General features: G+C 39.2%; 2 protein-coding genes and 1 non-coding gene across 5 annotated transcripts in view; 1 reads left to right on the top strand and 2 right to left on the bottom strand.

Moving 5' to 3' along the window:
• ELF1 (E74 like ETS transcription factor 1) overlaps positions 1-1,177 on the bottom strand; it is a 105,596-nt gene extending 104,419 nt beyond the window's left edge. The window contains exon 1 of one of the 2 annotated variants that reach the window (XM_060287818.2): positions 476-1,177. The gene's annotated coding sequence lies outside the window, so the exon portion shown is untranslated. The remainder of the gene's footprint in view (positions 1-475) is intronic. The other variant, XM_030830368.3, reaches the window with a different exon arrangement.
• On the bottom strand, positions 374-445 carry TRNAE-UUC (transfer RNA glutamic acid (anticodon UUC)). Its single transcript has one exon. It is a non-coding gene; the product is annotated as a tRNA-Glu (tRNA).
• Positions 677-19,259, top strand: part of WBP4 (WW domain binding protein 4) — a 33,640-nt gene continuing 15,057 nt past the window's right edge. The window contains exons 1-9 of one of the 2 annotated variants that reach the window (XM_030830373.3): positions 677-1,287; positions 2,279-2,351; positions 4,751-4,813; positions 4,903-5,026; positions 8,945-9,112; positions 10,186-10,232; positions 10,708-10,783; positions 12,739-12,944; positions 16,568-16,731. In XM_030830373.3, coding sequence (XP_030686233.1) covers positions 1,286-1,287; positions 2,279-2,351; positions 4,751-4,813; positions 4,903-5,026; positions 8,945-9,112; positions 10,186-10,232; positions 10,708-10,783; positions 12,739-12,944; positions 16,568-16,731 — 923 coding nt within the window. In that variant the 5' untranslated portion in view covers positions 677-1,285. Of the gene's footprint in view, positions 1,288-1,459; positions 1,714-2,278; positions 2,352-4,750; positions 4,814-4,902; positions 5,027-8,944; positions 9,113-10,185; positions 10,233-10,707; positions 10,784-12,738; positions 12,945-16,567; positions 16,732-19,259 lie in introns of those variants that run through there. The other variant, XM_060287819.2, reaches the window with a different exon arrangement.

The raw sequence follows: 19,259 nt of genomic DNA, 5'->3' as shown, positions 1-19,259 counted from the left end.
GAGGGGGGCACTGGGGACAGATAAGGAGAAGCCAGAGTTAATCATCACCTCCCGAGCGCTTGGAAAGGGACGGCCGGGGGCCGGAGGGGCGGGAGGGCGGCCCCGGGGAAAGTGAAACTCCTTCCCGGCAGCTCAGCCCCGCCAGCCTCCGGCAGGAGGAGAAGAACCCTGAGTACACTCGCTCCTCCAGCCCGCCCGGCGCGGCACTCGTGTCTCCCAAAGCCGCAGCCCAGTTCACGGCGTCACTAACAACTACTCGAACGCGCGTTTTCCACGAAATCACCTGGGGTAGGGGGCAGGAAAAAAGAGCCAGAGCCGCTGGAAATAAAAATGAGTTAGTCCCCCCTGTCCACTTCTAAAAAGAGATACACCGTTCCCATACCGGGAGTCGAACCCGGGCCGCCTGGGTGAAAACCAGGAATCCTAACCGCTAGACCATATGGGAAGTGCTGCTGAAAAAGCTGCGGTGACTCACCTGACAAGCGCAAACGCCGCCGCTCCCCAGCTCCACCGCCCACCGCCACTCCAGCCGCCGCCGCCTCTGCGCCACCCGAGTCGCTACCGCCGCTGCCCACGCGCTCGCGAGCCAGGGAACGCGCCCGACCCGAGCGCGCGGGCGTCCGGGGGGCGGGGCTGGGTCGCTCCGCCGCCTCAGGAAAGTTCTGAGGCAAGGCCGAGCCAAGCGACTCTCGGCTCCGAAACCAGCTGTTTCACCTCTTTTTTTTTAACTCCGCCAACGGCCCCCAGCCTACAGGTCCGGGCTGCTCTGCTGGTCAAAGTGCGTGCGGACTAGTTGGCAAAGTTGAGGGCGGCGACGTCTCTAGGAACAGCTGTTTGCGTTCGGGGCGGAGGCGGCGCGCGAGCTCCTCGGCCACGAGCCAGCGAGCCTAGAAGAAGGGTGGAGGTTCTGGATCTCAGGGAAAAAAAGAGAAGGCGGGATGACGCGGGGACGTGAGGCTTGAGCTTCCCGTCCCTCAGCTCAGGTCCCGTCGCGCTTTCGCCCCTTCTCCGTGACCTCAACCCGTTTATAGCAACCCCACCTCTCCGGAGCCGGGAGTACCGCCCCTGGAGGGGGAGGGGAAGGAGAGGAAATTTCGAACGCGGATTGAGTCGTCTGGGCACCCGTAGTTGGGAACCGTGGAACACTGGTCCGGGGGAAGAAGGGAGGTGTCCGGGCTCACAGACCGCGGTGGGCCTCGCGGTGAGCTGGGCTCCGACTCGTCCCGCGTGGGGAACACGAGCCTCAGCCGGGCCCGGAGCGACCCGCGGAGCGGCTGGTCCTGTCATGTGAGTCGGGTCTCAGGCTCTAAACAACGAGGTCTTGTTTCTCCGGGCGGCCCTTTCCCCCTCCGGGTCTCTAGCTCCGCCACCACCCCTCTCCCCCCGCCCTCAGCCGGGGGGCGTGACGGAAGCTTCTTTAACTCGCTCGGGGTCTGCAGCGGACAGGCGGGGCCCGTTTTCTGGGCGGGGTGGGGATGCTACCCCCCAGAGCGCCCTGGGGGCCTGGAGCACGGGCTCTGGGAGGGAGGCTTGCGGCCCCTGGAGGTTGGACGGCCGCCGCAAAGCGACGGAGCGCTCCCGCCACCTACACGGTTGGGGGCCGAGAGCATCCTTCTGGTTTCTGTAGCGCTTGAACCGTGGGGTATTGTGAAATTGTAGGGTTGGGCTGCGGCCACCGCTGCCTCCTCCGCCTACTAGAAGCGGCCAGCCTTGGTTAGCCTATGAATTTATTTTTTATTTTTTGGTCTTGCCGGCCGAGGGATCCTTTGGCTTTTCTAATTCTCTTTTGCCATGAGGCTCAAGAACAAACTGTATTAACTGATAGTCTCAGAGGAACCACGGCCTCCCACCAGAGGTGTCTTATGTTTTGTTTTTTGGGTAGAAATAACTTGATTTAAAGTGAACTTTATGAGTTTCTTCATGTTTCAATTAACAGTAATCTCCAAAAATGCCAGAAAGGAATGGAAAGAATAGATAATCTTCTCCAAGATGTTCCTTATTTCTTCACATTGATGACAGTAACAAATGAGGCATTTTTTAAAAAGCTATTTTGTTTAAGGGCGTTTTAAATCCGTTGCAGACTTTTCCCACTCTACTGGCAACAGAATTTCAGTTGACTGATTTCATTCAGCTAAATAATAAAGCAGGGTGCTGTGTGTAACAAGTCAAGATTCAGTAGCAGAGGCTTATATTTCGGCCTTTTTAAGAAGTTGTAAATCATGCAAAAATTTACCTTTTTTAATTGTAAATAAACTTAAACTTGTTTTTCCTTTTCCAGGGCAGACTACTGGAAGTCCCAACCAAAGAAATTCTGTGATTACTGCAAGTGCTGGATAGCGGACAATAGGCCTGTATGATAATTTCTCTATTAAAGATTCTCATAATATTGTATTCATGTGAAATGTTCCTTTTTGATCTAAACTCAGAGCTTACAAAACAGTTTCATATACATTGCTCTTGATTTTTCAAAACATCGAACAATTTTTGTTGTCTTTTCATTCCTTGTAGGAAAGCTGTGAGCCGCCTTCTTTTTCATCAGCCCAAATTTGATTATGTACTAAGCCAAATTATTTCTCTGTGGCCCTTCAGTCACATTAAGGAACTGGACATTGCGTGGGTCATCGCATTAATGTTTATGAAACACCTACGTTATGATGGTGCTGTTTGTAATGTTGTCGTATACAAAGAAAAGTAAAAGCAGAAAGCCCTTAATATGTAGAAAGAAGCGACATTGTACTTTTTCTTGTATGTTTTGTTTTAGAGATAGTTAAATATGTTTGATGCAGAGCTTTATATCTCTAAATGCTTAAATTTGAAAGAACATTGTTACCTTTGTCATGGAATGTGAAAATAGGAACCTTTAAGCACATTATTACTGTATGTCTTGGTCCAAATTCAGCTTTTAAGACATGAAACAAAAAGCACCATTGATTTTTGTTTTTTTCCCCATCTCATGCATGTCATACTCTATGTACATAGTACATAAACGGTAGGGTATCTTTTAAATGTATATTCATATCCTTATTATTTGGTAGAGTGGGAGGCACAGAAGAACAGTAGCCCCATCTTTAACAGTGTTATGTTTCTTTGATAGACATTTATTAGTATTATCTGCAAAGAGTTTAAGGATTTTTTCTGTTCAGTTTTGTCTTGCTTTTTTTTTGTCTTTTTGAATAGTTGCTAAAGTTCTTGACTATTTTGTTTGACTTAGCCATCCTAAAAAAAAAAAAATGCCACAAATTTTAAAAGCTACACAAATCACTGATAGTCTCTTCCCTGGAAGTATCCAAGCAATTCAGTGTTTTTGAGTGATCTAGAGCAGGGGTCCCCCACCCCCAGGCCTCTAGTGGTACTGGTCCACGGCCTGTTAGGAACCGGGCTGCACAGCAGGAGGTGAGTGGTGGGCGAGCAAGTGAAGCTTCATATGTATTTACAGCCGCTCCCCATCACTCACATTACCGCCTGAACCAACACCCCCCACCCCCCACCCCAGGGAAAAAATGTCTTCCACAGTCCCTGGTGCCAAAAAGTTTGGGGACCACCAATCCAGAGTAAATAATTCCTTCTAGGATAGTCTTTCTTCATCTTCTTGAATTGCTAATATACATTGATTTAACCTTTAGAAACAAAATTAATTTGTTTTTGAACAGGCCTTAAATATTCTTTGTGTAATATAACCAACTTTAGGAAACGAACATATGAAAAATAGAGGATGAATATTTGCTTTATGAAGTCACACTTTAAAGAGGAATTCACAGCAGTACTTTAGAATAATCAGGAAATGTGTTAGATAAGAATTGACTCACAAAACTTATTTTGAAAAGTTACCAGAAATTTCTTACTGCATACAACAACACATTTGTAATTTAGGGAGCATTCTGGCTGTTAAATAGGTAATAGCATTCACTCACCGACTCTGTCCCCATCCATCCATTTACCATCGTTCCTTATAGGTTACCACTTTTTAAATTTTCCATTGTTTCTATAGGCATAGATACAGGTTCTGATTCCAGCACGCATAGAAGGTAGCATGCTGTTTACACTGCCGTGCATCACAGTTGTTTTTTTTAAACTGGACACCATATGCTGGAGCTCTTTCATCATCAGTATATAAGGAGTTTCTTTGTTCTCTGTTACAGCAGCCTAATTTTGACAGATAGTGCCAAGTTGCCCTGCATAGAAGTTTTACATTTTGTACCATTACCACATAGTAATAGTATTTGTTTACAATTTAGGAGGAGTTTTTTAACATCTACTTTTCTCGCAGTTTGGAAGAATAAGGTTCTAAGAATCATTGCTTATTCTCTGTGTCTTTTACCTAATGTGGCAAGTAGAGCAGTACAAATTCTAGAGATTCGCCGGTTTTGACATTTTATGTTGAGAGGTGTTTCTTGAAGTTAAGATTTTTTTTTCCACTCCTCCTTTGGCTTCATGTCTTGTTTGAGTCCTCTTTACAATCATATTCACTAGATTAGTCATCAGGGGTACCTTGTCTATTTCTCTATTAATATGGTCATCATAGTTTATTTTAAGCACCAAAGGAAACGTAGTCAGAGGGCATAATAATAAATAATGTGGTTTAGTTCCTTAGCATCATTTGATAAAAAGGACCAATTTGCATTAGAATTATTTTTATCTTTTCTGCCAATTGTAATTCAATTTTGTTATGTTCCATATATTTACTGTTACTTTGCTGTGAACATTATGTGTAGTTTTCCTTTGTATCTTCTTTTTTTTTTTAATCTTCAAGAGCATTGAATTTCATGAAAGAGGAAAGAATCATAAGGAAAATGTGGCAAGGAGGATCAGTGAGGTAATCTAGTTTGTTTCTTTCTTTGCCAATTTCTCTATGTAAATATCAGCCCTTTATCTAGCTTTCACTTTTGTATGTGTCTTGCTCAGATTAAACAGAAAAGCCTGGATAAGGCAAAGGAAGAAGAAAAGGCATCAAAGGAGTTTGCTGCAATGGAGGCAGCTGCCCTGAAAGCATACCAAGAGGATTTGAAAAGGCTTGGCTTAGAGTCAGGTAAAAAAGGAGCCAGCATGTTTTAAAAGTAACATCAGAGGTCATGCTCAGTGAGCTCTTATTGTTTCCATAGAGAGGTTGTACACTCGGTATACTCTTAGTGCTTTGCCTGTACATCACAGCCCTATTGAGACTGTGGGACTTTTGCTTGTGCACTTTTGTTTTGCTTTTAAATCTTCATCTTTCAGTACCTCCATTCACAACAACTGTGTTACTCTTGGGGTTTCCTAGTCCTCGCTCTATCGTAGGTCAGCGGTTCATTTCCGAGACACTTGAGTTTTTATGTATTCTAATTATTTGGCTAAATGGATCTATTCATTTAAAAAATTGGCGTTGGCGCTTCCCTGGTGGCGCAGCGGTTGAGAGTCCGCCTGCCGATGCAGGGGACGCGGGTTCGTGCCCTGGTCCGGGAGGATCCCACATGCCGTGGAGCGGCTGGGCCTGTGAGCCATGGCCGCTGAGCCTGCGCATCTGGAGCCTGTGCTCCGCAACGGGAGAGGCCACAACAGTGAGAGGCCCGCGTACCGCTAAACAAAAAAAAAAAAATTGGCGTTGCATTATAACCCCCGTTCACTTTATCTATATGGTCAAAACTATGAATCATGTTTATTTATATAATTGAATTATAGTGAATTAACCTTGTGTGGACAAATCAAGTGACTTTACTACTAGAAGGTAGTTTTTTTCTTTACTTTTTAATTTTTTTATTGAATATATTGGATATGTATGTAACATGGTGTGTTACTTTGATACATTTATTGTAATGGGATTGCCATTATAGCAATATTTATCATATTACATAATTATAGTATGATATCATTGTCTATGTTCATTATATTGTTCATTAGACTTCTGGCTTACTTACTATTCATTGCAAGTTTGTACCCTTAAACAACATCAGTCTTATCCCTCCACTCCCCCATCCCCTATTTTGCTCTGTCTTTTACAAGTTTGACTTTTTTAGATTCCACATATAGGTGATACCATACAGTATTTGTCTTTCCGTATCTGGCTTATTTCACTTAGCATAATGTGCTCAGGGTTCATCCATGTTGTCGCAAATGGCACGGTATCCTCCCTTCTCATGGCTGAATTGTGTGTGTGTGTGTGTGTGTGTGTGTGTGTGTGCGCCACATCTTTTTTTATCCACTTATCTGTTGATGGGCATTTAGGCCGTTTCCTATCTTAGCTATGAATAACTTAGCTGTGATAACGCTGCAATAAGTATATATCTCTTCATAATCCAGTCTCATTTCCTTTGGGTATATACCCAGATGTGAATTAGTGGATGGTATAGTAGACCTATTTTTTAATTTTCTGAAGAACCTCCATACTGTTTTCCTCTGTGGTTGAACCAGTTTACATTCTCACCAGCAGTGTATGAAGGCTCCCATTTTACCACATGCCCGCCAGCAAGAAGGTAGATAATTTGAGGGTGTGAGGATAACTCATTTCCAGATAAAAGGCATTATTTAAGTGGAGTATATCTATCTTGTCACTGAATTTAGACTTTAAATTGGTAATTTTCTATAAAGCATTTCTTCCATGACAAATCCATCATCCTGAAACCAGATCTCAGTTGTTGATCTTGCATAATGGTTGCAGTAGTCAACATGGAACGGTATTCTTTATTTTCTAACAAAAACTGCTTTTGATTAACTTTTTAAGCAGAGTAACAGTTAATTGGCGTTGCCCTCATCACATAAGAACAGTTGTGCCCAGACTTTTTTTTTTTGGATGCGTTGGGTCTTCGTTGCTGCACACAGGCTTTCTCTGGTTGTGGCGAGTGGGGGCTACTCTTCGTTACAATGCAAGGACTTCTTATTGTGGTGGCTTCTCTTGTTGCGGAGCATGGGCTTCAGTAGTTGCAGCACGCAGGCTCAGTAGTTGTGACACGTGGGCCCTAGAGCTCACGGGCTTCAGTAGTTGTGGCATGTGGGCTTAGTAGTTGTGGCTCATGGGCTGGAGAGCGTAGGCTCAGTAGCTGTGGCACACAGGCTTAGTTGCTCCATGGCATGTGGGATCTTCCCAGACAAGGGATCAAACCCCTCTCCCCTGCATTGGCAGGCGGATTCTTAACCACTGCACCACCGGGGAAGTCCGTGACCAGACTTTTAAAATATCCTTGACATTATTAGTTAAAAAGCGGGGGTAGTAGTATTTCTACAAGGTTAAAGCTTTATGTTCATTTTAAGGGGAAAAAGGATTGTAGGCATTCCTGCAGAATTAAAGACGTAGTTGAAAATTCATCTCATCAATTAGGTAGATCGGGAGATTCTATTATGCTGCCCTATGAGCAAATAAATCTTAGTGTTTTATATTTAATTGGGTTTTTCCTATCAAATGTTTTTAATAGCCTTGTTTTCTAAATAGAATATGTATTCCTTTAAAAGTGAAACAGTATAGGCAAAGAAAAGAGTTTTTAAAACTAGCTGCTTTTAAGATTTCTCCAGACATCTTTAGAATTTTTTTAATAAAGTTATACTGTACATTTTATGCTGTGGTCTGTTTGGGGGTGGTTTTATTTATTCCCTAAATGATATGTCAAATACGTCTTTTATTTTAAATAATTAAAGATACACATTATTTTTAGTGGCTACAGAGTGTTTAGAAACACAAGCTTTGGGGTCAACCAGAATAGCCTCTTGCTAGTGATACGACTTTCGATTTTTACTAAAATTAAGTAACATAATGGTATGAATTGCTCATTACTGTGACCACTTGTAACAAGTGTTCAATAAAGGGTATAAAATGCCATAATAGGATGCCATTAAAATGCCATAATTTATGTAACTAGTCTCTTCCTGATTAACATTTAGGTTCCTTGGAGTTTTTTACTGTTAGGAAGAATGTTTCGGTGAGCACCCTTATGTAGGCATGTTTTCACATTTATCTCTGTAGGCTCAATTTCTAGCAGTGAGATTGCAGATTTAAAGTGTAAATATATTTTGTATATTGACTAATGAAATCAAGCTGTCTCCACAAATGTTGGGCTGATTTATACTTTTTCTAGAAATAAAATTATTTTATTAACTAATGTTGGGAATAATTATTCCTTTGGAAAAAAGCAAAGCCATAAAAACTACCCATTTTTTATACCCATGTAAATATCCAATAGATCATACTGACTAACTGTGGATTGGTCATTCTTTTCAGTATTATTGATCTAATGCAAAAAAAATTGTATGTATTTGCATTTCTTTGGATATTAGTGAAGTTAAGTGTTAAAGTACCTTTGTACTTTTTGGCCATTTTTGTGTTAGAATGTTAGATTTGTAAAGGATCTTTGTTAGGAACATTAATCCTCTGTCATATTTGTTGTAAAGATTTATCATTTGTCTGTCTTACGTTTTTCTTGTTGTTTTTATTTTTGCCATACCAAATATTTGAATTTCTATGCATTCAAATTTAACATTATTTTACTTTTTGGTTTTTTTGTAAATATCTTTGATCTGAAATTTATATTGATGTAAAAACATGGGAGGAGCAGGGAGTGGACAATAAATTTACTTTTTTCCAAATAATTAACCAGTCAGTCCAACATCGTTTGTTAAATTATTTTTTTTTCTCTAATAAGAAATACTAGAAATAGGCAGTTGGAACTGTTTCTGTACTATTGTGTTTCAGTCATATGTTTGTCTACTCCTGGATCAGTTTTATACTATTGGTTTTTTAATCAGAGTTTCAGAATGTTTTAATATCTAGTAGGACTAGATTCCCTTCATCACTTCTTTTTTACAATTCTCCAGGATATTCTTATATTCTTGCATATTTAGCTTTCTAAATAGGCTTTGTAATAACGTGTCAAGTTCCCAAAAGAATCTTGTCAGGCTTTTAATTGGAATAAAATTATTAGTGTTTTATAACAGGAAAAAAAATTTACATCAGCTACTTCACCCTTCTCTCATCTTTCTTCAGAAATTTCAGATCCAGGCGTGTCACCAGTAACCAGCACTATGCCACCCACCTCTGCATCAAATCAGCAGAAAGAAAAGAAGAAAAAGAAAAAAGACCCTTCAAAGGGCAGATGGGTAGAAGGCATAACCTCTGAGGGTTACCATTACTATTATGATCTTATCACAGGAGGTAAGTCATTTACGCATAAAAATAGTAGAGAATGATAACTGACAGTTTGTTTCGTGTTAGGACTTTTAGTTAATATTGGAACGTTTAAACAATGAAAGACTAACTTTACGTTTTTGCCACTGGTAAAAAAATTATGTGCCCTTTAAAAAGGTACCCTTCTCATAGTGACTCAAGGTCATAATTAAAGACTTAATAGTGGGTTCCTTACAAATAAATTATAGCTTTATATTTTCTCAATAAAGCTTTGTAAATATTTTAACTTTTAGGAGTGTATGAGATCACAAGGAGAAAGAAGAGAACAAGAAGTAGAAAGGGTGGGTGGTACATATATTAAAGGAATGGGTAGAAGAAAAGGTAAGAATGGTCAGGAAGGTAGGAAATGAGATTAGAGAGTTAATCACGAAGAAAACCTTGGGCTACCAGTATTATGGGAATTATTAAGATCTCTAGAATCATAGTCAGTTTTTGACGACATAGAAATAGTAACAATCTCTGAGAGTTTGCACTGAGCCATAAGTGAAGTGCGTGTTGTTCAGCAGTGAACCATAAATAATTGTATGCTGGGGATTATAAGTCTTTCTCAAATTTACATAGAAATTATTTATTAATTACATTTTTTCTCCCTTCTGGTGCCTATTCCTTGCTGCCTTTGTTCACCATCCTACTTTATATACTCTTGCTCTCAGCAATATTTGTTTTTAATTCCTGCATTCTTCATCTTATTCCTCTTTGGAGTCATTCATTCCATGTCTCACTCTCCCCTGCCCCAAGATGTCAAAATTTATCAAGCCTGAATTCCAAGAAATCTTTAAGAGAAGCCCTACCTAGCTCTAATAATTCTTGTGAAGTACCAGTAACTTCTTATCCTTCATTCTGGCCTTCCTTCTTGGTTACATAGCATTCACATGTATTCTTCACAGTACTACTGGGATGTATGTTGTTGCTTTTTATTTTTCAATTATGTTTTAAACTGTAGACACGTAGTGTTTCATTCATGTTGAATATCTTATAATTTTTTGCCAAATTAAATTTTTTTGGGAAGATTTTACAAATGCAGTATATTTTGTTTTAAGCATCTCAGTGGGAGAAACCTGAAGGATTTCAAGGAAACTTAAAAAAGGTAACTGAAGCACATTAATAGTCTTTTTTAAATTCTTTTAAGTGATTGGCTTCTGGGATTTTTGTAGGGTTGATTAAGCAAATTTACTTCCAGATAAGCCTCCCTGTCCCCCCAACCCCCCTTGTTTCTTTCTTTCTATAATCCTTTTGTTAAAAGGGTGCATGGTGGTGGAAAAGTGATGTCTACCCTAAAAGTCCACGCAGGGCAAATATTATTAGTTGGTTTGCAGTCAGTTGCCATTTACATGTCCCTGTCAGTCTGCAAAGAACTGTTCCTGGCTTTCAGAGGCAAGGCATTCCCTCCCTCCCTGAAAGGTGGCTCATGATTAACACAAATCAAGCTTCCTGGCCATGATCAGTACCACCACCCCTAATTGCCAGGTGTCAAGAGGAAAGGAAAGGCTGGCCGAGTCTGCCTTAGTTATCTAATATATAACCACATCTTCAGTTTATGCTGGTTTTTTTCCTCCCATTAGACGGCAGTGAAGACCGTTTGGGTAGAAGGTTTAAGTGAAAATGGCTATACCTATTATTATAATACAGAAACAGGGGGTAAGTATTACCTTTGTTTATCTGTTAAGCTGTCTAAAATTGTACCTCACATTGCTTATTAGCCTGCTGAGGAATTGTCTGAACTTGAGAATTTTAGTATAGTGATAAACATATTTCTGTAGCAAGTATGTATTTTTTATAATTTAGAAACATTAATACAATGGAAAAGCAAAAAGATTTCTGTAATATACTGAGCCATGTGTTGTTCTTCTCAGGTGATACTGCATTCACAAATTTTTTTACTTTGAAAATCATTTTTACTTTCTCTACCATCATTGGTTTTTATCAGGATTATTTTAGAAATATAATCATTACCTTGGAAGATCACCTCATTCAACTTGCCTTCTCCTATTTTAAAAAGCAGAACTGAAGCTATTTTAGCAGTGGCTAATAAGACTGTCTAATTTTCACTTTTACTAATTTAATAATTTTCAGTTATATAAATATTTATAAAACATGCAGAATTATTGTTACCTAATTATTATCTGTTTTTCAAATTAAGATTTTATCTAATTTCATAAAACTAGTCTTGCCAGTAATTATAGTTGGTTTCTTCTGCAATTAAATATACCAAAATAGCTATAGTATTGGTGTAACTTTGAGCTTTGTTTGTTTGTTGTTTTTTTTTTTTTTGCGGTACGTGGGGCCTCTCACTGTTGTGGCCTCTCCCGTTGCGGAGCACAGGCTCCGGACGCACAGGCTCAGCGGCCATGACTCATGGGCCCAGCCGCTCCGTGGCATGTGGGATCTTCCTGGACCAGGGCACGAACCCGTGTCCCCTACATCGGCAGGCGGACTCTCAACCACTGCGCCACGAGGGAAGCCCTGTTTGTTTGTTTTTTAATTCCTGCTATCCAAAGACTGCTACATAGCATTAAGTCTTTTAGGAGGAAAAGGCCCTTTTGACCTCCAAGTAGATACCCAGCTTGCCCAATGATGACAATGCTTCTACCTCAGTAAACTTGATGTACTGAATCCTTATAAAGATAAAATAACAAATAACTATAGAGTTAGATCTGAGTGAGCTCAACGCACAGCTTCCCTTACCAGCTCTATGATTGTGGGTAAGTCACTGAGCCTATATTTGCTCTTAAGTAGAGCTGATCCTGTACTCTGTGAGTTCATGATGGTCATGTGTCTCTAAAGTTCCCCAAACAGTGCCTGGTACATATTAGATGCTTAACCAATTATTTCTTGTAAGTTCTTTTATTACTTGTGTGAAATAAAGACAAGGAAAAAGTAATTTTTTTCATTAGTGCTGGAAAGAACCCTGTAATTAATGAGGGACTATACATACTGATTTTCCCTCAACAATTTCAGTTTATATCTGGATCAATTTGCTTATTAATAGAGCCCCCTTTACTCTTAAAACTTTCCCAGTTGAACAATAAATTTTAGAATCCCTGTCCCTTTTATTAAACTATAAATAGAGAGTAACTGCAGATAATTAGAACTGCTATCATTTTACTAAAAGCCCAACAAACCACTGGGTGGCAGTAGAGTTCAACTGAGTTTTTTTTTCCCCCTTATTATAAAATGACAAATTATATTCATTCAGATCTTCGCCATATTATTCCACTTTATGAAGATCCCAGGGAAATTTTGTGATAAATAAATTTCAGGAAATCTCATGTGTGCCCATTACGATGTTTTCTGAAACTGGTGTTGGTTAAATTTTGAGTCCTCAGAAAGTATTACCAGTTCTTAGGTCTCTTTCCATTGGGGCTGTAGTTTATACATCTAGTGAATCCAGATTGCTTGAATTTAATTTCTGAAAGATAATAGCAAGACCTTTGGGATCTCTTATTTATTATCTTCTTGATCAAGTGATGGTGTGAAACAGATGCAGTGTTGTCACTTAATATACTGTAAGTGACAGGAAACATTATATTGGGAATATTCTTCTAAATAGAATTGGTAACTAAATAACATGACTATTAAAATGTGTTGAATAGAATCCAGATGGGAAAAACCTGATGATTTCATTCCACACTCTGGCGATCTGCTTTCTAGTAAAGTCAATGAAAAGTCACTTGGCACCCTAGAAGAGTCCAAATCATCAGATTCACATAATGATTCTGATGGGGAACAAGAAGCAGAAAAGGGAGGAAAAAAAGGAGAGGTCTCTACAGAAACGCAAAAGCTAAAAATAAAGTTTAAGGTAAGTTCTCGATTTACTCTTTACAACAGTTTGTTAATTTATGAAAAGATCTACAGACTTTCTTCAGCTTTCTGGTAGAAGATAGAAATAAAACCAAGAGATGCATTTTGGCACCCGGATAAATGGTTGTATCATTTATTGATATCTATTTGATAACAATATAGTAAATTCATTTTTAGACCTCCTAAGTTTGAAATGCCTCTGTAACATTCAGAGAGCTGTCTGAACACGCAAGTATGAATGTCTAGGCTAGAAATGTTAATTTGAGTATCATCAACATACTGGTAGTAATTTAAGTCTCAGAGTGGGTGAAGTAACCTAGGAAAATGACCTTGGGGAATATTAAACATTTAAGTACAGGAGAGAAAGAGGAGCCCACAAGGCAGAATGAGGAAAGAATGATTAGGAAGGTATGCTGAGAAGCAGAAGAATTCAGTATCCCAGAAGCCAAAGGAGTAGAGAACATCAGGGATTAACTAGGTCTAGAAAAGGAAAAATGTCCATTGAATTTTGCAGTAAGGAAGTCCTTGATATCCTTCTAGCAGTTATACCAGAGTTTTAGGTGGGAAAACTCAGATTACAGGAGGATGAAAAGTGGTTCACAGTGTATATGTGGTTTGGATATGTAATGAAAAGTAGAAATTAGATGATAAGATGGTGGCTACATACTGACTTTTAATTGTGAGAGATTTGTGGTGGTGATGTTTTCCTTAAGAGGGACTCCAAAGGAGGTAGAAACGGAATACCAACAAGGGTAAGTGGATAGGTTGGTCTTGAACAAGGAATAAACTCATTTTCTGTAAGAAGGTAAGGTTTTCATTTTCTGTAAGGTATGACTATGGATGATTTGCTGCCAGGAAAGAAGAGTCCTGTCTTTTAGCCTCAATTTACTCATGTATAAAGAAATCAAGATTGCTTGCTGAGAGTGAGAAGCTTTGGGGAGCTTGACAACATTAACAGACTAAAATAATCACTGAGCCAGGGTGGGAGAAGAAATGAAGTAAGTAAGAGGATTGACAGGTGGTGGTGCTAAGTACCCAACCATGGTGGGAAAGTAGAACAGACATTTTAGTAGTGTTAATAGTATAGCTAGTATAGTATAGCTAGTATAGCTAGTCCTCCTGCTTTTGTGACCTTTCCAGGAACACTCAGGAGCCTGGGTGCCAAAGCAGACAAGATACATAGCATTGATCCATGGTTGAGTACTGGCCTGAGAGGTGAAGTAATATCCAGGATGCTGGAGAGAGGGCACTTCCAGCCTTACCTAGGGTCTTGTCATTGCCTGCAACTTCTCAACCTACCCCATAAATCCTGGTGGAACTTAGGGTGAGGAATGTATCCAGTTTATAGAAGAGCAGCAGGAAAGCTCTTGTGTAGTAGATATCTTACAATGTTTATAGTGAAATTCAGGTAACCCAGCATCCAACGTGGGACAGATATTATTAACTTCAAGCAAACAAAATATTACAAAACACAGATAAACAAAAAAGGACAAACTATAATCCTGCCGTTTCCCAGAGAAATCAGTATAATACCTTGATGTTTTTGGTCTATAATTTTCTATTCAGACTTGTACATTGCTTTAAACAAGGTATGGAGTCATACTATAATAAGGTTTTATTATCACTTTCCAATTTAATCTGTCACAAAGACATCATTAAGTCTTCATGTACTAAAATAATGGATGGATAGTATTCCATGATATGAATATAAAATTATTAATTCAGCCCTGTGGAGCTGAATATGTATTTTGAATAATCACTAAGGGGACCAGGAGAAGAAATAACTGGAGACACATTACTAAGCAGTGTTAAAGTCTCTGCTGAAATTGGATGTCATAAATTCTGAAATCTCATCAGTTTGTATGGTTGTGTGATTTTTTTTGGTAACACTTGACAAACTAATGGTTGGATAGATTTGTGTTGGAGATTTTTAGGTCCTACGCAATAGACAGGCATAGGGACAAAGATATTTTAAGGGTGCTAGCAAAAGAATGTTTATAACGTGATTCTCCGTGGGCTGGGGCCTGATAACGAAGAATGTAAAGTCTAGATGAGACTAACAAACTCAGAACACAGGAAATTAAGGTAGTAGAGATGGTAATGATGTTGGATAGGAGGTATTGTAGAAGTAAGCGAGCCAGAAAGCCAAAAGAATAACATTGTGGTCAGAGGGTGGGCTTTTGGAGTTTATGATTTCGTAAGTGGGGCATTTTTGAGTGATGACCTCATTCAAATTAAAAGGAACATAAGTGTGAGGATCTAATATTTGAATACTACCTATGCACCAGGTACTACATATGAGGAGAATATCTTATTAGGCAGCTGAAATATAGTGAAGGCCAAAGTCATTGGTTTTGTGGGTCACAAAACTGAGGGTAGGGAATTTTTAAGCTCTGGGATGACAAGAGTTTTGGTTTTTTGTTTTGTTTCGTTTTTATTAGAGTATAGTTGCTTTACAGTGTGGAGGACAAGAATTTGAACAGAGAGAACATACAGAGTTGCCAGAGTCATCACTTGATATGGAGAAATGGGGACTTCCCTGGCGGTCCAGTGGTTAAGACTCTGCGCTTCCAATGCAGGGGCGTGGGTTCAGTCCCTGGTTAGGGAACTAAAATCCCACATGCCACATGGCCAAAAAGTAAATAAATAAAGGAAAAAACATACATACAATTAAGTGTGAACATTAAAAAATATATATATGGAGTAGTGGCCAGAGGTCATTAGATCATGAGAGGAAGAATGGAAGAGAACTATATAGAAGGTGGTGTGAGCCTCAGAGGGGGAGGCATGTATTGCATGACCTCACTTTAAAAATGTCGTGGCCTGGAAGCAGTCAGGTTGGCTAAGAGAAAGCTGATGCTGTCTCCTACTTCTGTGATATCAGCAGCATAAGGGAATGAGTTAACATCCATTCAAAGAATTGCAAACGAAACAGTGTTCCAGGACTGCCACCCATGGTTGTGCAAGTTTACGAAGAGGCTGAAATCTAATGCATGGTCCACATGCTAAACCGGGCCACGGGGCTTTGTTATCCCAGATGATAAAAGCACCAGCCCTCTCCAGGGGCTCCTTGGGAGCTATTTCTACCACAGGGGTGTGTCTTTTTCCAATTTCACATCATTACCAGTTGTACAGGCCAGTGAGGTTTTGGCAGTGTCCTCAACATGAAGATGGATTTCAGTTAACACTAATTTGTTGAGGGAGTTCTTTAAATAGATAATGGGTATAGAAGGGTCCAGCGACATGGCGTTAAATTCAAAAGGGGCACAGTATAAAGGGAGGTCACTGTTGGACATGTAAGTAAGGAGAGAAGCAGTAAAGTGGAGAAGAGAGGATAAAAAGGCCAGTGTATGTCTCTGAGGGGGGGTAGAACATTAATAGGATCGTGTTATATTATTTTAAAAAACAGCCTTGGCCATGATGTGTTAGCATTTTAGACTTAATGAAAAACCTAATCAAGCATTAAAGGAGTTCTTTTATGTACGTTTGTTGTATTACATGCAAATTTGAACTGCTGAGTTAATGTATTATTTATAAATCAATACCAAGACTACGTTAAAGAAATTTTTGGTCCTGGCAGTTTTGCTTGCAGTTTGTTATTTCTTAACTTTGACATTTCAGGAAAAAAATAAAAATAGTGATAAAGGAACTGAACCAGAAACACAGAAAGAAAAAAATACCCAAGGGAAGAATTCATCAGGTCCAAGTGAAGAAAAACCCAAAGCTCATAAAAAATCAAACCCATATGGAGAATGGCAAGAAATTAAACAAGAGGTTGAGTCCCAGTAAGTACCTGAAACTTAATGCCACTGTTATTACAGGTATTTTACGTCCCATTACTTCCATAAATTGCAGTACCTAATTTCAGGAATAAGGTGCTCATTAAAAGTGTAGCTCATTTCCTTTACTTCTAGAATGGTTTTGTTTTTTCTAATTAAATATTTTAAAATGTAAGCTAAGGTTTATTTTTTTAAAGTAAACTAATGATTGTTTTAATTCTTACTAAGACATGACCTTTCTATTGACCACACATTCCCACACTAACATACCATACACACATGTGCATTCTCACGCTCAACCATCGTTATTCTATCAGAGAAACAAATACCTGCATATTCAGTACATGCTTCATGGGATCTATCTAAAGGCAAGAAAAAAGCTCTTGTTTTGTTACTGTATTGAAAATGGCTTGTGACACTTAGCTAAGTTTTTAAGTTTTTATTCAAAAAATGGCAGTTTTATCAACTAAACAAGATCATGGTAAAGATGATACCTGGTTTACATTTACATACATATCAATAGCTGATATGTTTTCATATCAGCTATTGTCTTAGGATCATTTACACAATGAAAGGAAAATGTCACCCCCACCTTCACACATTGGTGTTTCTTAAATGCTTAAAAAATATCTTCAGGTGGGAAAAAAGTATTTATATGAATTAAGCAGTTTTTCTCCAAACATTAATGCTTTGAAATGGTAATGTAATATAACTGTTCCATGCATACTTCTAAAGTGAAATTATTCATTGTTAAAACTGTACTTTAGGGGACTTCCTTGGCGGTTCAGTGGTTAGGACTCTGCTTCCACTGCTGGGGGCCTGGGTTTGATCCCTGGTCGAGGAACTAAGATCCCGCGTACCGTGCGGGCAGCCAAAAAAAAACAAACCAAAAAACTGTACTTTAATGAAAAGGTCATGTTTTTTCAGAAGACGGAGTAATACAAGTTTTGGACAGCTTTGTTCTAATAAGAATTGATTCATTAGTGATATTGTACCATAATATAGCTTTGAACTATTAAAATGTTTTTATTAAATATTCAGCTCTTATTTTACTTAATGAAATATTAGGAAATGTGTATTTAATGCTACATAGTGCCAGGGACCGTAAGTATATTGACTGTATATGTTGAAGTTGCAGAAATAATAGACTGCATTGATTACTTCAGCCCCTAAGTGATTTCCTAAGTGACTTACAATAGGAGGATGGCCTTCCTATACCAATATCTCCTGTACTTCAAAGTTGAGATTTCTTAAAATTTGAGTATTTTGTTTTCCATGTGATAAGTTTACTGTAAAGCCATTATTCTTAACAGCAGCCAATTTAGTATGTGATGGATTGTGTCTGACTTCCTAAGTAGATTTACTGGTGAGGTTGAAACATTTTTTTCATATACCTGTATTTATCAGTGTTTTGTATTTACTCTTCTGTGAATTGTCTGTTCATAGTCTTTGCATATTTTTCTATTGAAGTATTAGTCTTTCCTTACTTGCATAAGATCCTTATGTAGTACAGACACTAACCATTTATTAGTAGTAGTTATGGTGGATTTTCCACATTTGTAGTTTGACTTTTAATTGTGCTTATAATGGTTTTAGATGTGTAGAACTTTCTAATGTTTAGTCTGATTTCTTTTCCTTTGTGATCTGTTTTATTGATACTACCCTTTTTCATCCAAAAGTCAAGTTTATACTTGTATCTCCTCCTGGTTTGTGTGATCTTACTTCTTTTTTATGTAACTATTATTATTTTTTTAATTAATTTATTTATTTTTTGCTGTGTCGGGTCTTCGTTGCTGCACACAGGCTTCTCATTGCTGTGGCTTCTCTTGCTGCGGAGCACAGGCTCTAGGCACACAGGCTTCAGTAGTTGTGGCGCTCGGGCTCAGTAGTTGTGGCTTGTAGGCTCTAGAGCACAGGCTCAGTAGTTGTGGCGCGCAGGCTTAGTTGCTCCATCCACAGCATGTGGGATCTTCCCTGATCAGGGATCGAACCCGTGTCCCCTGCATTGGCAGGCGGATTCTTAACCACTGTGTCACCAGGGAAGCCCACATTTTTATGTAATTACTTAATCCATCTTTTATGTAGTTATTTAATCCATCTTTAATAATTTTGATACATTGTATGAGATGAGATTTTTAAAAAATATTTATTTATTCTTTGGCTGCATCGGGTCTCAGTTGTGGCTCGCGGGCTCTTCATTGCAGTGCGTGGGCTTTTCCCTAGTTGTGGCACGTGGGCTCAGTAGTCGTGGCACACAGGCTCAGCAGTTGCGGCAAGTGGGCTTAGTTGCACCTCAACATGTGGGACCTTAGTTCCCTGATTAGGGGTCGAACCGGTGTCCCGTGCATTGTAAGACGGATTCTCAACCACTGGACCACCAGGGAAGTCCCAAGATGAGATTGTAAAATAATTTTTTATCTTACCTGGCAAACCGATTTTGCCAGTACCATTCTTCCCCATTTTAAAGTGGCATTTTGTTTTAATCTTGTGTTTAATTCTTAAATTTATCAGTTTGTTTCTGGCTACCTATTCTG

Source organism: Globicephala melas, chromosome 18 (genome assembly GCF_963455315.2).
Source record: "Globicephala melas chromosome 18, mGloMel1.2, whole genome shotgun sequence".
Taxonomy (NCBI): Eukaryota; Metazoa; Chordata; class Mammalia; order Artiodactyla; family Delphinidae; genus Globicephala; species Globicephala melas.
This window is presented reverse-complemented; position numbering and strand designations above follow the sequence as displayed.